General features: G+C 41.3%; 1 protein-coding gene across 1 annotated transcript in view; it reads left to right on the forward strand.

Annotated features, from left to right (window-relative positions):
• Nucleotides 1–15,994, forward strand: part of gabbr2 (gamma-aminobutyric acid (GABA) B receptor, 2) — a gene marked incomplete at both ends in the record, with an annotated part of 156,504 nt that overhangs the window by 112,057 nt on the left and 28,453 nt on the right. Inside the window, one exon of the mRNA XM_079231766.1 lies at nucleotides 944–1,066. Within this exon, the coding sequence (XP_079087892.1) occupies nucleotides 944–1,066 (123 nt within the window). The remainder of the gene's footprint in view (nucleotides 1–943; nucleotides 1,067–15,994) is intronic.

Genomic DNA, 15,994 nt, shown 5'->3' on the forward strand with positions numbered 1-15,994 from the left:
AACTATTTACTTGTTAGAATGAAATAATGTGAGTTTTGTAAACCAGATTTGACCAGAATTAAATAAATTTAATAAACAGGTATTTTTTTTATCATTGTTCATTGTCTTCAGCCAAAGCAATCCATTGAAGCGGACATTTGCTTCTATCATCCTCTAAGCTGCCCTGAAGCATAGCAGTATTTCTCTAAGAAATGTCCCTCGTCTTGCCTATATTTGTTCAGTGCCAACACCATCAAAAGACACCAGATCAAAAAACAACCCCCTCATGCATTTCATCCTGAGCCTACCGGCGGATGGAGACCTGTGTGAGACCACTGTGCTGCATCTGGTCTATGTGATACTCTCCAAACACAGTCCAGCCTGTGTTCCCTGACCTTTCCTTTGATCTGCTGTTCCAGACAGTCAAACACTATTATAAATAAAGATCACAAACGGGTCACAGCTTTCATCCCTCTAAAGTTCATGGATAAAAAGTGGAGCTTTGGTGGTCAACGGCGTTGGCTCTTATTTGGTGAACCTTTTCCACATTCTCTGTCCAAAAGGTAACAAATCCTGGCCTGCCTGTGGCATGTTTTTAACGGACTGAATGTCCACCACTGGTTCTCAGTCCTGGGCCAGTAGACTGCATCCTGCTAAATATACAATATGTGTCAGTATCACATTCTGCACTAGGTCTTGATCTTTTGAACTTAGAGTTTGGCTGGTTTCCAATCCTAGTAGGTGGTTAATTGCAGCTAAATGTATTGTAATCAGTCCCTGATTAGATGTTTGAATAAAACCAGCAGGGCTCCTGGTCTTGGGATGGTATGAGAATCACATAATTACAGTGGTCAATAAGAAATGTTGTTTGAAAAGGCTCCACAGACACAAATATAATTACGTAACACAAGCAGGTGTGTGCTATTGGCCTAATACAAGCATCTTGTGTTTTTTCCCCCTTCAGATCATAAAAGACCAGAAGTTGTTGATCATCGTTGGCGGGATGCTGCTAATCGACTTATGCATCCTCATTTGCTGGCAGATTGTGGACCCACTTAAGAGGACGGTGGAAGAGTACAGCTTGGAGGTCAGTGTTCATTTCAATGTCTTCCTACATGTCATCTAAACTTTCACTTGATTGTGGGTTTTTTGGGGCATGTTACATCAACATAAAAAAAGCACAATCAAGTGAAAGTTCAGATGACATGGAGAATCCCAGTGACACAGATTCTTGCTTAAAATGCGTGTGTATTTTGAGTTTAGGCAAAGAAAATGTCCGCCGTGGGCTGTATCGTGAGCATCTTTGTTGTGCTTGATATTCTTGGGTCAGGATGTGAGCCATTGCTGCCTCCTGCGCTCATCCCATGGCCGGATATTTGCCAGCTTGGATGTGAGACTTTGGCAAGGCCTGTTGGAAAAGAGACACTTGGCATCATTTTCTCCTTGCTGGAGAGGTGGCGTGGTGTAGAGTAGAAATTAACTCTGCTTTGCTGCGATGGGTTAGACTCAGATTCTCTGAGACTGGTACAGGCTTAGTCTAGCTGTGGACCCAATTGGCTAAAATTAACATACTGTTGCTTTGGCATCAGAGGTTGATGGTGTGTTTTCGGCATGACATATTAGCACATAACTGTCTACTGTCATAACTGGTATTAAGGGAATGTAGACCGTGAATTAGGAAGGCATATTTATGCATATTTATTTTCTCAGAGGATTTAGTAGCTTTGGTTGGTTCTGCAGATTTCTGCTGCATAAAATATATTACAGTATGGCCTCACTGTTTGGTACATCTGCCTTTCTGTACAGCTTAACACATAGACATTGGTTTAAATGCATGAGTCAGGGAGATTTTGAGCTGCATATATTAAAATAGCTTTGAGTCTTGTGTTTTTTGTTTAGTTTTTGAGATTATGCCCTCATGCCGTTTAACAAATGAATCACTGTGTCACTGGTTAAGCATATGAGACTGCAGGACACATTCATTCCTCAATCTATTAAGTTGTTACACAAAAAGATGGACTCGCATTAGGCGGAGTGCAACTAATGCACTGTAATGATGAAATGTGTTATAGAGCTGGAACAGTGAGGGATACTGTACAATTAGGGTGGGAACTCTATCCGTGTGAGACACTGATCTGTGGTTCGATACATCTGAATGTATATATATATATATGATGATACGTTAAAACCTCTGGTAGGTTTTGCTTCCTTACCTGTTTATCGGCTATGTCCATGTCGTTTGTTATATTGAATACTACATAGCAATGTAAAATGGATTTTTCAGTAATTACTGAAAAATCTATTTCACATTGCTATGTATTATTCCCTTAATGGCCTCAGTTGAACAGGAGAGATTATGTTTACTTTACTTCTGCAGTTTACAAGTAGAAGCAATTATTCCACTGCAGCTGAGACTAAATCATTTGTCTTTGAAGACCACACTATGAATACTGCCAGGTGGAGATTTTCCCTAAAGAGTTGTCTTTCACGTCCCCTATACTTCTGTATGTAGGCCACAAGATTGGTTCCCAGGGGACCAAAGTCCTCAGAAATCAACGGCACTGGTTATCAGCAGTGTTGGGGGTAACGAGTTACAAAGTTACAGTAACGAAATTACTATTATAGGTAACAAAGTAAAATAACGCATTACACTCAAAATATTGTTAACTACACTACTTTACTAGACCTTAGTAACGCGCGTTCCTGCGTTACTCAAGACATTTTTACCAGTCCGAAAAGTTCTCTTTTAGTGGCGCGTGAGTCACATGACACTTCCTGCATGAACAGTCTATCACAGAACTCAATCTGAGTGATTTGAGTGACGTAGCTGCTGGTGCGTAGAAGAAGGGAAGCGGGGAATGGATGAGACGGAGACGGAGTGCCCGGATCCAACTGGGAGGTTCTCTCCAGGTTCCCTAGGATTAAGGATATTGCAAAGCAATACAACACTCCAATACCATCAAGTGCACCTGTCTGTAATGACGTGGAGCTTCTAATGAGGACAAGACACGTCTGGTATGAACGGAATCACTTTACTGGTGGACTGCAGTATTACAACTGTTAAAGCATTGAGAACGCGCTCTTGCACCCGACATGTATATATTTTCCACACGTAACATCAACATTAGTTAGCGTTAACAAGCACGTATCATTGTACTTTCTGCCTTCAAAGTAAAAGCACTTCCTGTTTACATGCTCTTCACAATAAGAGTAAATCATGTAATAAAACAAGTTACAACACTGTGGAAAGGCTTTTCAGCCTGGGCAGTATTGTTCTGACCCCAAGGAGGAACAGGCAGTCGGATAAAAGATTCCAGAGACTTTTACTCATGCGATACAATCGCTATTTTGAAGAATAGAGAAAAATGATAAACTTCATAGGATATAGTGCACTTTCTGTTTATTTAGGCAATGATGAAGTGGATTTTCTGTTTATTTAATTGCATTTTCTCTTTCTATTTTTTGGGTTAAGTGCATTTCTGTTTCTATTTTATGGGAAAAAGTGCCATTCATTTTTCTATTTTTGTTTTTGTTTGGTTTTGTTCTTAGGAGTAGGCCCCCATTTGGTTTAGTGGGGTCTCATGTTTCCAAAAGCCTGTTTTTAATGTGTTATGCTGTTTGACCGACCTGAATGTCCCCACCATACACAGCCTCTTGTATCCTGTTGTTTGTGGATTTTAAAGTGAGGCATATTTCTTTGGTCAGACAGTGTGAACAGGGTTAATTTTCGTTCAAGTTAATAGCTGAGTTTTATATTCCACTTTGTTCTACATGTTTACAATTACAATACATGTGGAAAGGCTAAGAGATGCCCTTTATTGAAAATAAAGTGATGAAAGGGCCATGATGTTTGTCCAGGTATCTTTGCAGTTAATTTGGACATTTGCTTAAAAAAATGGAAAGTAAAGTAACTAGTAGTGAAGTTACTTTTCAAATGCAGTAACTAGTAAAGTAATCTAGTTACAATTTTCAGAAGTAACTAGTAACTAGTTACTTTTTCTGAGAAAAACACTGGTTATCAGAAGGTCACTGCAGTGAAAGGCCGAGTCCAATGGTGGATTTTTGTGGAGACTTCTTTTGATCATAATGAATAGATTTTCATGTTATTTGCTCGCTTGTTGCCAAGGTCCTGTGGCGGATGGAAGGGTGGCTGTTACTTTCTGGTACCAGGTTTTGACTTTTTTGTGTCTTCAACTAAATAAAAACCTTGTGAAGTGATGAATAGTGCTAATCTAAGAGAACTATGAGCAGGTCAGCTTTTCTGAGGTCTTAGCCCTTAACAGAAAGATTCCTGTGGGAGATCTCTGAGGAAGAAACTAGTGGAGAGATGAATGATGTCTTGCCAGACTTATTTTCATTCTTGTGCTCCTTAGATCGTACTCTGAAGGTATACTTAGCACATTTGTACAACTCTAGACAAAGCCATATTTCCTTTGTGATGATAGCCACTTATATATTTAAGCCTGCCTTAAGGGTGAAGCAAAGCCTTGCTTAACATATTCATTTGTGAATGTTGTCAGTGTATGCAGTTGGGTCCTTGTGGAGTATTCTCAGACTCTAAGCCCCCGGCCAGGGGAGAGTTGTGAATATATTAACCACTCAGTGTAGGAGTGTGCATCCCCCCTGGGGTTGTGGATCTGCATGCCTGGGTTGAGGCAGAGACTCCACATGCCGGCCTAGCCTGCCAGATTTCCAGCACCAGCAGCAGTGGACCCTTGAGGCTCAGCTGTGAGAGAGGCAGCCTGGAGCTCTTCTGGGCCTCCAGGTGTGTCAGGTGGGACCAGAAACCAGATGGCAACCCAAATACCAAGAAATGGGGTAAGAAGGGGAGAGGGGCCCCGGAAAATGAAAACACATAGATAAACACAATGTTTATGTTAATAAAATGTTCATGGTGATAAATACTAAGTGGCATTTTGAAGGAAAAAAATAATAAAGATATTGGACTATTACCAGAGACAGAAGAGCCTCATTCAGACGGACATTATCAAATAACACAACCTCCTCATCAATTTCAATGAGGCTGCTCCAGCAGGGACAACAAATTGGTCAAACTGGACTTACTGGATCATATTTCATTTTCTCTCCTCTACCTGTGGCAGCTTGCCCCCACCAACATATCCCCCTGTGTTTTTTTAGCACTGTGCTATTTCGGGTCTGAATGCTTACTTGGGATGGTGATGATTGGTTGAGGAATGGGACCATGGTGGATGGTCTCCATAGAGCTCATGAGCTAGTGAGCCTAGCTCGGATGGACTAATAACTGTGATTGGTGCAAGTAGAAGGACCATTAGTTAGCCAGTTTCCTGTGAGCTCTCACATTATGCGAGGCCACCCCTCCCCTGTGACTTCCCTGTCTGTTGTCTTTTCTTTTTTTCTGTCTGCCTTTGTCTGTCTTTGTCTGAATCTCTCCTTCTCTCCTCTTGCAGTTCCCTTCCCCACTGTGGAGAATTGGGAATAGCATTGACCTTGGGTCCACAGCGCTGTAACTACCTGCTGTACCCAAGGGTGTGCAGTATGACAGCATGGTGTTATTGAACTGTCACAGTGCTTGCTAGTCCCCCACATTTGTTGTTTGAATCATCACACAGGAGGGTTTTCTTATTGACTCAGGACCAACAAGGGTACTCACACATTGTGTACAGGAGAGATACTGCAGTAGCGTCAGATACAAAGACAGTGTGAAGAAACTCAGGAATGATCTCTACAAGTGTGTGTTTGGGAGAGAAACTCCCTGTTGTACACTTAAGTGGGTACTTCTGCATGCATATCTATTTCCTGTGGTGGTCCCAGATATAGGTACATCTAAATATTGCAAGTGGTTAACTGGTTTTCGTTTAGATTTTGGGTAAAATGATCTTGCTTATTCTGTAATGCTAAGATTTACCCAGTGGAAACATGGACAAAGTCAATACTCTACATCACCAAGGGTGAACTCACTGAATCCAGCAAGCTAAGCTTAATGAGCTACCATTAGCAAAACTAGGGCATCCCCCTTTGCATCCTTTATTAGCATTAGCAAGAAGATGAAACTATGAAGAGGCTGACAATAGATCCTTGAGGAATGCTTCATAAAACATGACTGATTTAATACCCTCCCAAATAAAAGAACAGGGCCAAAGATCATGTGGGGAGTTAAGGCTTTGAGACTATAAAATGAGAAGAGAGTGACCCCAAAGTCTTATTTTAATTACAGTTTGCAGATGATACGCCTTCACCAGAAATTCCTTGTAACCTTGACATTGTCCCCAACCTCTTTAAACCAAGCCTGGCCTCTGATCTGCACTTCAAGATGCATTGTACATAAAACACAACCTTATTTGCTGAATTCAATAAAAATAGTAATACAATTATAAGCAACTCGGCCAAAATGGCAATTGCAACCTCACTTCCTCACAGATTCTTTACACTGGTCTGACTCTAAAACCAAATAGCACAGGGAATATTAAGCATGTCAGTTTCCTTTTTTTCCCTGTGAGAGCAGGAATAATCCCAGCAGTACCAGCAACGTCCTGGGAAGGCTGATAGAGACGTTGGGCTGGAGTGAGCAATTAGATCCATTTTGTGGGTCGTTAATAATTGAGCATTTGTTAATGGCGTGGATGTTTCCGCAGCAGGGCAGTCTGCTGGTTTCCATCAGATAAAGCCTCGCCGTACTGACACATGTTGCCAGTGTCAATGCACACACTTGTATTGAAGTACGTGTGTGTGTGGACTGTTAATTTTTGTGTCTGTTGCACTGCGTATGTGTGTGTATTCATGTGTATGACCTTGAATGTGCGTTTCATCCTGTCTACATGTGGAGTGTATGTGCCCACTCATGCATGGAAATGCTTTTGTACGTATGCCTGTGTTTACGGTCACACGTAGGCGCTCTCTTTTGTTGTCCTGGGCATTGTCTCCTGCATAATGAAGGACAAACTGTCGAGAAAGGTTGATTAGCATTCTGGTGGATCCTGCCGCAGACCCCTCTACTCTAGTCTGTCCTTCTGACCCCCTTCCCCTCCCCCTGTCGTTTTCCCCAACTTGGAAGCTGCTGCAAGCATCGGCGGGCGGGGAAGCTTATATTGCAGTGTGGCATCACCATGGCAACGACCATGGTTTCTGACATCCATAACGCGGAGAGCTGTACTGTTGATCCATGAGACAAAAATAGCGGGTTAGGGGCACCCACTTCAGATTTCCGACGCACAGAGTGAAGATTTCAAACAGCAATATAAAAATGCCCTGAGCTGATTGGCAATGACCGAAAAGGTTTAAATACACAGATAAACTCATGCATTCATATTTCCATGCAGAAGTATAGAAACGTCTACAGACATTCCCCTACCTCTGCCGTCCCCACCGATACACAATAAGTGTGTGCGCATGGAAATTTTTCAGAATTCAGATACCCGTTTTTATCAAGTGACAATGGTATTTCTCTCGCTGATGTACACCGTCTGTTCTCATACTATTTAAATATACTATTTTCATAGGCTAGGAACTAATTGTTATTCAATGAATTCCTGAAAAGAGAGAAACAACATTGTAGACAGCAGATATGCTGTAGGCAACATATGAGATGGCCAGTTTTTGCATCTGTACTAATTTCTACTAATAATAATTACTTTAGACCAAGCTACCTGCTACTTATTGTTCTTTATGTAATGATACCCCGATTATAACTTTTAGTCCTGGCAAGTTTGTGTTTACTGTTTGTAGTGATACTGCCTGTCACTGGTTTTTATGTCATACATCTCCTCTTGAATATTGAATCCATCTCCATAAGTATTGTTCTATTGTTTTAATAGAATTTACTCTGCATACTGTTTAAAGAGTTTGGTATAAATACAGCATAATTAATCATCACACTGTGTACTCACCCTTGGTTAACTTCTATTCAGCTAGCTTGAAAACTCATGCATGTTAATATCACGATTAGAGCAGAAACATGAACATAAAAAAGGGATATTGGGTTATTTATATTTCAGCTTAGACGTAAGGCAAATTTTTCCTTAACCCATCTTTACTCATCTTTTTCTTCTTCTCAATTGTAATGGTGGCTTTTCACAGAGTCCCCTCACAAACCTGCAACACACTCTCTGCTGCTCTTTTATTTATTGTGTTTTCTTTTGCTTAGTTGCTTACTGTGGAACTCTCTCTCTCTCTTTCTCACTCTCTCTCTCTCTCTCTCTCTCTCTCTCTCTCTCTCTCTCTCCATGTTTCTCATCTCTTCATTTCATCCCTGTTGTCCAGGTTTCTCCATCAGAATTGTGTTACCAGCCTCTTTTCTTTTTGCAGACCCCTTCTTATTCCATACCTCTTGCTTCCATCTCACTCTAACCCTCTCCTGCTTCTCCTCATTTGGCAAGCTCATACCCCATGGGAGAGCGCTGAAAAAGCTGAGAAAAAGGGAAAACAAGCTTGTGAGAGCAGCACCAGTGGAGAAGTCTCAGGCTTCTTTTTCCTTTTTCCCTCCACCTCCCCTTCTCTCTTTAGCCTGCCTTCTTTCCCCTCACACTTCCCCTTTTTCTCTCTATTCACCATCTCCTCTTCTATCAATTTTCCAATTCCATGTCACCTCTTCAAAGGAAGGATAGACACCCAACAGTGTCTTTACTTCCAGTCAGGTTTGTGTTTTTGGAGGGTGAGTTGGGGAAAGAGGCCGAAAGAGTGTGGCCAAAAGGAGTGAGACTTGTGCCAGCAAAGTTGGCTGTGGCTGACAGTGAGTGTCCTCCACTTGAATTGTATGTGTGTTGAAATCAGCCAAGCAGTATGCATGAACAGATGTTTGAGATCATATCAAAAATCTTTACCAGATGTTTTCGACTGTTGCAAGTTTACTACAACATGAATGCATTTTAAGATTGCTGCTCTCCATATTGCCTGTTAGGCCACCACTGGATTCAGTTCATAGGGACATTGTCACCTTAGCTGTTAAAAATATGGTTTTACAAAACTCTTGTAGGTGGGTGTGTTTATGTGCTCAAGGGAAACTCTGCCAATTCTGTACAGAAATATTATAATAATGCTTTTGTTTGGCTTAAGTGTCCTATTACACAGCATCATTCTTTAATCTCAGATGTTGGTATATCCTGCAAACCTGAATGCACCAGATATTTGTAAATAACCCATTTCCAATTTCCCATTTTTCCAACCATGCGATGATAACACAATTTAACAAGCCCCTGTCTGTATTTGTGAGTTTGAATGTGCACCTTGTACACTCAACTATTTAGAACCCTATATGATTGTATGATATGGGGTGGAAAGAGTGCTGTGTACCAATAATGGATTGGTGTTAAGATTAAAGGTGAGCAATCATTTGCTGTTTTGGATTATCTATCTCAAACAAGTTTAAATAGCCAACAGTAATGTAAATTATATGAGATTTGTAGCAGTTTTGCACAAAAAATGCATCCACCCCTGCAAGATAATTTGTAACACTGCAGTTTTGCACCCACACACACACACACGTAGACACTCTCACACACACACACACACACACACACACACACACACACGTAGACACTCTCACACACACACACACACACACACACACACACACACACACACACACACACACATACACACACACACACACCTCACCTGCCCACAGTGTTGTTGCTCCCCCTCCTCCCACACTCTCACACAGGTCCTCCACTGCAGTCCCAGTCAGCTGTTGACTGTGTGAATGCCATCTGAAGGACATGATGCTCTTGTTTCACTATCAGCCTGCTCTGCAGAAACAGGGCAAAACGATTGTCCTGTTTACATGAATTTAATCTACATTGATGTTATTAAATAGAAAAAATATTTAAACATTCAATTCTCTTACAATATATATCATATTCTGGTAGATTAAGCAATGTCTGAATTGTTTTACACATGTATTTAATGAATGAGTAATCACATTTCCAATGGCAAAGATGTGATATGACAAGAATTGGAAATGATAAAGAATTTTGTCAAATGAAGACCAATGTCATCCATGCAGCACTAAAAGTGCTAAGATGCCACTAAAATTAACTTTGAGGCTTCTTTGTTTGTAAAGCACTGGCGGAGATCAATGCCCTTTCAAAATAAACTGGGTCATTAAGGGATAACTACCACCCACCTAGGTCTTTTCTCATCGACCACCTCTGGAGGAAAGAAGGAGGAGAACAAAGAGGAAGGATACATGGAGCTCACACATTCATTGTGATTTGTATGACTGCATACGTGTCCGAGAGCTTGTCTTGTGTGTAAGGTATTGTTACTGCATGTGTTGCATTATTAGATTACATCACGTTTTAGTGTTGTGGTGAACACTGTAGGCAGTTGCATTGTTAGCAAGCCTCTCCTTGTCATGGTAGTGCAGGGCTACCATTTTGGGCTGCACCCAAAAGCAAGGACACGGAGAAGGAGTTAAACACAATTATCTTTATTTGCCAGAGAGAGGTGTGGGATCTGGGCTGGCGGCTTGTTGGGGGGCGAGGCAGTTCTCCAGGAGAGTTCCAGGGGAGCAGAGAGGCTGTAGCTGGGGGAAGTACAAGGTTACAGACAGGAATACTGCAACAAGTCCAAGAGGCCGTGGCTGTCGTTCAGGGAAAGAGAACAGACGATCTGGCGAGGAGTTGAGGGAGAACTGAGGCACATATACTGTGGGAGCTTGATTAGGGAATGAGTTTCATGTGTGTGGGTTGATTGGCAGAAGGAAAGGAAGGCCACGCCCAGGCAGACACACACATGGAACCATGACACTCCTAATCGAGAGGCCTCCATCAGAGGAGGCTTAGTTGTAAAATCATCTTGCTGATATGACACCTCACAACCACCTCGTTATCACACCTTCAAATTAGAGACACGCACACGACTCCTTGTTAATCTTATTCTTCCTCGCCATTTCTGCACATATTGTGCACAGTTCTACTTTACCTTGTGTGGTGGGCACAGCGCAGCATGGTGCCTCTGACGTTATTTTGAAGTCCTCCAAGGTAGTCTAAGTAAGTGTGTCACAGGGTTTACCTTGGGGCATACCCGCTTCTGTTTATAGTCTTGCCCGGTTTTACATGTCCCAGCCAGCTCAAGAAGTCACGACTTCCCTCCACCTGAAAGGGCTAAAACCTCAACCTATAAAGAATGCTGCATTGCGAATTGATGAAAATAGAAGCTGAATATGTTTTATGTATACTTTGTTGCTAGAAGCTTCTTGAACATTATGAATTATGTGACACATAAGTCCCAAACCAAAGGATAAAAGAAGCTAGAGGAGGAAAAAATGATCCCTTCAAAAAAAATAAGAAAAAAAAGTGTATTTCTGGAGTTTGGACACAAAAACAATATGGAAAATGTTCATTTTAAATTCAGTAACGTCACTAATTTGTGCGATGGAAAGCTCCAGCTCTATACAATTCAGGTTAGACAGAACGCCTCCATTGGTTCTATATTTAGAGTTTGAGTTAGTTGCACTTATCTTGCAGTCAGTGATTTTACCCTATGCAATGGTCTGACAACCCAAATGTGTTAAAGTTGTGAAAAAGTCTGAAAGCATTTTAATGTTTGTTGTGTTTTTGTAGATTTATGCATCCATCTATTATGGGAGGGAGTCTGGATATCTAGCCAAGTCAACACAGGTTTCAGTTTACACAGGATTTTATAATGTTGTGCGGAGAATATTGATCGATGTATGTTTTGCTTTGGCAATAGACTAGTATTTATCTTGTGTGGGATAACAGCACAGTGGGGCATGGGTCAGCTGACAGCGTTATCAGAGAATCATGCAGGAAAGCACTTTAAGGACCGCTTCAGAGGTACAGTTTGTTGACACTAGCTGGTAAATTGAACATGTGGTTGTGCATGGCTGAGCCTGTTCAAGTGAATCAGTTGAAAATGGATTTGTGTGGCAATACTTACCTCCTTTTACTTTATCTCCATATGTTTTGCTGTGTGACTTCTCTCTCTCTCTCTCCCTCTTTTCTCCTTTCCCTTGTGTGTATATCTTTCTTTCTCTCTTTCTCTCGAACGCACTAAATTACATCCGACCTCCATCATCACCCACACCTCTCTTTTGCTCTCCTCTCATGTTTTTTGCCCAGTACTTTTTTCCCCTGCTCCTCTCCACGAACTGCAGTTGCTAGGCAACAGCTGATTGAGCATGGGGTATGCAATTGACCAATTAGAAGTCTTCAAAATGAAAAGTGATGTCAAGAGTTACAGCAGTTATAGCTATGGCTTTATCTAGTGTATTATGTCAATGAACAGTGGATATTGTACTGTATATGTATGAAAATGGTACGTGCACACAGAAGAGAACGTATGTTGTTTGTTTGTTCATTTAGTTGTTCAAATTTGACAATTTGAATTGCCATCTAGGTTTCTGTTTCCCTCTTTCCTTTGCCTCCTACCCCCTCTCATTTGTTTTCCGTCCATTCATTTGGCCTCTTACTCTCGTTCCGTCCTCGTTCTCTCTTTCTCTCTTTCATACCAGAGATACCCTCCATCAGTGACCAGACACATCCATCAATGTTGCTCCTCCTCTGCTCATCCACAGCCCTGAGGATTCCATTAAGGCTCAGCAGCTGACACACACGCACACACGCTTACACACACAGTTAAGGGGAAGGCGTCTCTTTCTCGTCCGGCCACGGGCAGAGACATGATTAGTTTGAGACTCGAGATAGTGATGCAGCTCTTGATGATGGCGATGAATCTGTATTTGGTGGTGATGATAATGATGCTGCTGCTGATGACTGTGGTCACAGAGGCCGTGAGGTGATGATGAGGTATACTTTAACACAAATGTGTCTCACAATTGTTAAGCCCCTCCATCCTTTTGACCATAATTAACCTGGTTATCAATCAGAAAGCTTTTTGTTCTGGATAAGAAAGTTTGAGTCAGCAACCCCTGGCATCGAACATTAGCCCAACCAAATACCCAATCAACCTATCCTGACCAGGTGCAATTCCCTGAGCAACCTTGTAGTTCATTTGGGAGTTATTTTATTATTATAAGTTAACCTTCTTTTAAACATAATGTAATACATTTCTTGAATTTGCATACATATAATACTGGAACACTGGGGGATATCATACAGCTAATATTTTACAAAAAAGTTCATTGGCATACAATAGAGCCATGATCTAAAGGAAGAGAAACCCTGTTGCTAAGGCTATAAAAGAACATTACATTTCCTTTTTCTTATTTATTATTATAATTTTAATTATTCTACCCCCTTCTAATTTGTACCTTTTTAAAAATGTATGTATTTGGTGAGTGATGGAATAACACCTTTGTTATTAGGAAATGTTTAGATTTGGATTAGTGTATGAAACAAAAGCATATGAGGAAGCGTTTCTATGATCTCACAGCCATTTGACATAAATACCGGTGTCCTTGATGCTCGAGCAACCAATATCCAGAAAAAGGGGAATAACCACTCTGCTTTGTTAAATTACAAATGTTTTTTTTAGTTATTTTCTTATACTAGCTAAATCATTTAAAGGTCTGTTTTTAATCATAGTCATTCATTTTACACTTTGGAACCTTAACAAAGCAATGTGCTTGATCTTTTGTGGCCAAAATTAGTTTTTTCTTTCTCTTCTAATTTGGAAAGACCACCTACCACAGTCCTTATTGCTGCTAATCACTGCTCCTTGTGCTGACACCATGAAACAGGTTAGAAAGACCAACCAAAAGTCGTCACTAGTGCTGTGCCAAGAATACTATCTGACCTTTGCTTGCTTGCCACGCAGCACTTGGCCAAGCTGAAAGAACAGCTGCCAGGGATTGAACCAGGTGGAAGTTTGTTTTTTTCCAACATCCAGGAGTCTCAATCAATGTAGTACCTTGACTGACTTTAGTGCTGACAGATTTTACACCAATTTGTGTCTTTACCTCGAGGAAAAACTACAAAACTAGGGCCTATTATTTGCCTTTTTGAGAATTTTGTATAGAGTTGAATATTTCTTCTGCCTCTGTTTAAGTCACTAAGGATTATTTTCAACAAACCATGAATGATCCCTGGTGTTGTCTTGTATGTAATATCATTCAGCTACAATATGCTGTAAACGGCAAATCAGTGACGGATTCATGAATAAATTAGCAGCTATGTGATGAGAACTGTGTTATTGCGAAATCTACTGGCAATTATGCTCTTAATTTTCATTTCTAATTACTTTTCATGTGAACCCACAAGCTGTTGCATGCACCAACGGCGCATCGTCACTGCACAGCCTCTGCAGAGCTGCGTTCACCTCAAGGACGATGAGACTTTGGTGCCTCAATGACAGTGTGAGGGGAGGGTCAATTAGACAAAGGTTAATCACCGATACCACACGGTTTCACACATGCACACAAAGATATAAACACACTAAACTCACATACACGGCTCCGGGGAGTCAGGTATAGGAGACCACCAAGGTCGCCCAGTGATGGGGAAATGAGAGCACTTCTCCACTGCTTGAACAAAGTACCAGCGCTGTCTCAGCACTATGAGCACAGGAATACAAATACATTCAGCTAAGTGGAAGAGTTCTTTTACACAAGACCTTGAGCCTTCGGCACACTGCAGACTTTAAACTCACAGTATAGAAGTCTGAAGCTAGAAGGACAGGGACAGAGTGATAGAGGACATACGGAGACTCAAGGTAGACAGAGAAACAAGAGGAGAGTGTAAGAAAAACAAGAGAAAGGTGAAGAAAGGGCAAGGAAAAATAAGTTTGTGAGAGGGAGAAAGAGGTTAAAAAGGTAGAGAAAGAGAAAGGGGTGAGCCAAGAAAAGGGAGGACTGCCAGCATACCAGAAAATACTGAAATAGAGACGTTAGGGGAGATGAAGTTGAATATATGTGATGAGAGACAGAGTGAGAAAGAGGGAGAGAGGGGAGAATAAGGGGTGTCATTGCTACTTATCATCACACTGCCGAGGGTGACATTGATTAGCACTTGCCATCGGCGGGGAGCCTGTGAGCCAGTCCACGGGAAGGTCAGATAATTAAACCCAACGGTGCTGCAACAAGCTGGCACGATGCCAGTCTCATTCCCGCCTCGAACTCATTAGAGTTGGATGAAACAAACAGTTGTTGTGTGTATTTGTGATTACTGGTATTTGTGTTAATGCTGTGTTGAAATGTGTGGGTGTAGGTGTGTATATGTGTGTGCATGGAAAGCATGCAGAGTAAGAAATATCCCCGAAAAACTAGACCAGAAAAAACACATGCTGTGTGCACAGTTTATGTTTTTTTCATTGCAGGTTTACAATTTCACTCAGTCAGTTGTCATTGGATAAATGTAGTAAATAATCTGGCATTCTCTCATCTGACAGTGATGTGATGCTGTGACAGATATGTTCTGACCCGAGTGATGAATTGGGTGTTTGTGTGCGTATGAATTTCACCTTTGTTTAAACCCTCTGTTCCTCTCCTTCCAACCTGTGATTTTGTGTCATGTTATTTCCAAAGTCGACTCTTCAAAGAGCCCAGAGGTTTTTTTCATTGTCAGCACGGCAGTTTAAGCATCAATATTGCTTCATATATTATTAATAATGTTCTTTAAATAAAAAAGAAGGGATGGAAGTGGTTTAAATTAAGTGGCCATCTGATGTGTGGCAATCTAAATGGATACTGCCTCACATTTTACTGTATTAAGCCTTCGATACCTTCATTTTAAGGAAACTCAGTCAAATGTATGGTCTCAGTCTGGCAAAGCTCATGAAGATATTTCTCAGCTGATAATTGTCAACCGCCTTCTTTTAATAAGCCATTGCTGCCAAGATCTCTGCACCCAGCATCATTGTATTGTAACTAATATACTTTTCTAATGTACTAATACGTGTCCAGTATTTGCGATCCTCTCTACACTCCACTGAGCATACTGTCCTTGGGCCGGGTTTCAGCTCTCTCATATTCCCTCCCTCTCTGTCCCCCGGTGTCTGCAGCCACTTCTGCCATCCACAAACTTCTGGAAACACAAAGAGCCAAGGAAGATTATGAATGTCTTGGATCAATACTCCCAGAAAGCCTCTCACAGGATGGGAAAGATGTAAACCATGTAGC

This window comes from Taurulus bubalis (genome assembly GCF_910589615.1).
Source record: "Taurulus bubalis genome assembly, chromosome: 16".
NCBI classification, from domain to species: domain Eukaryota; kingdom Metazoa; phylum Chordata; class Actinopteri; order Perciformes; family Cottidae; genus Taurulus; species Taurulus bubalis.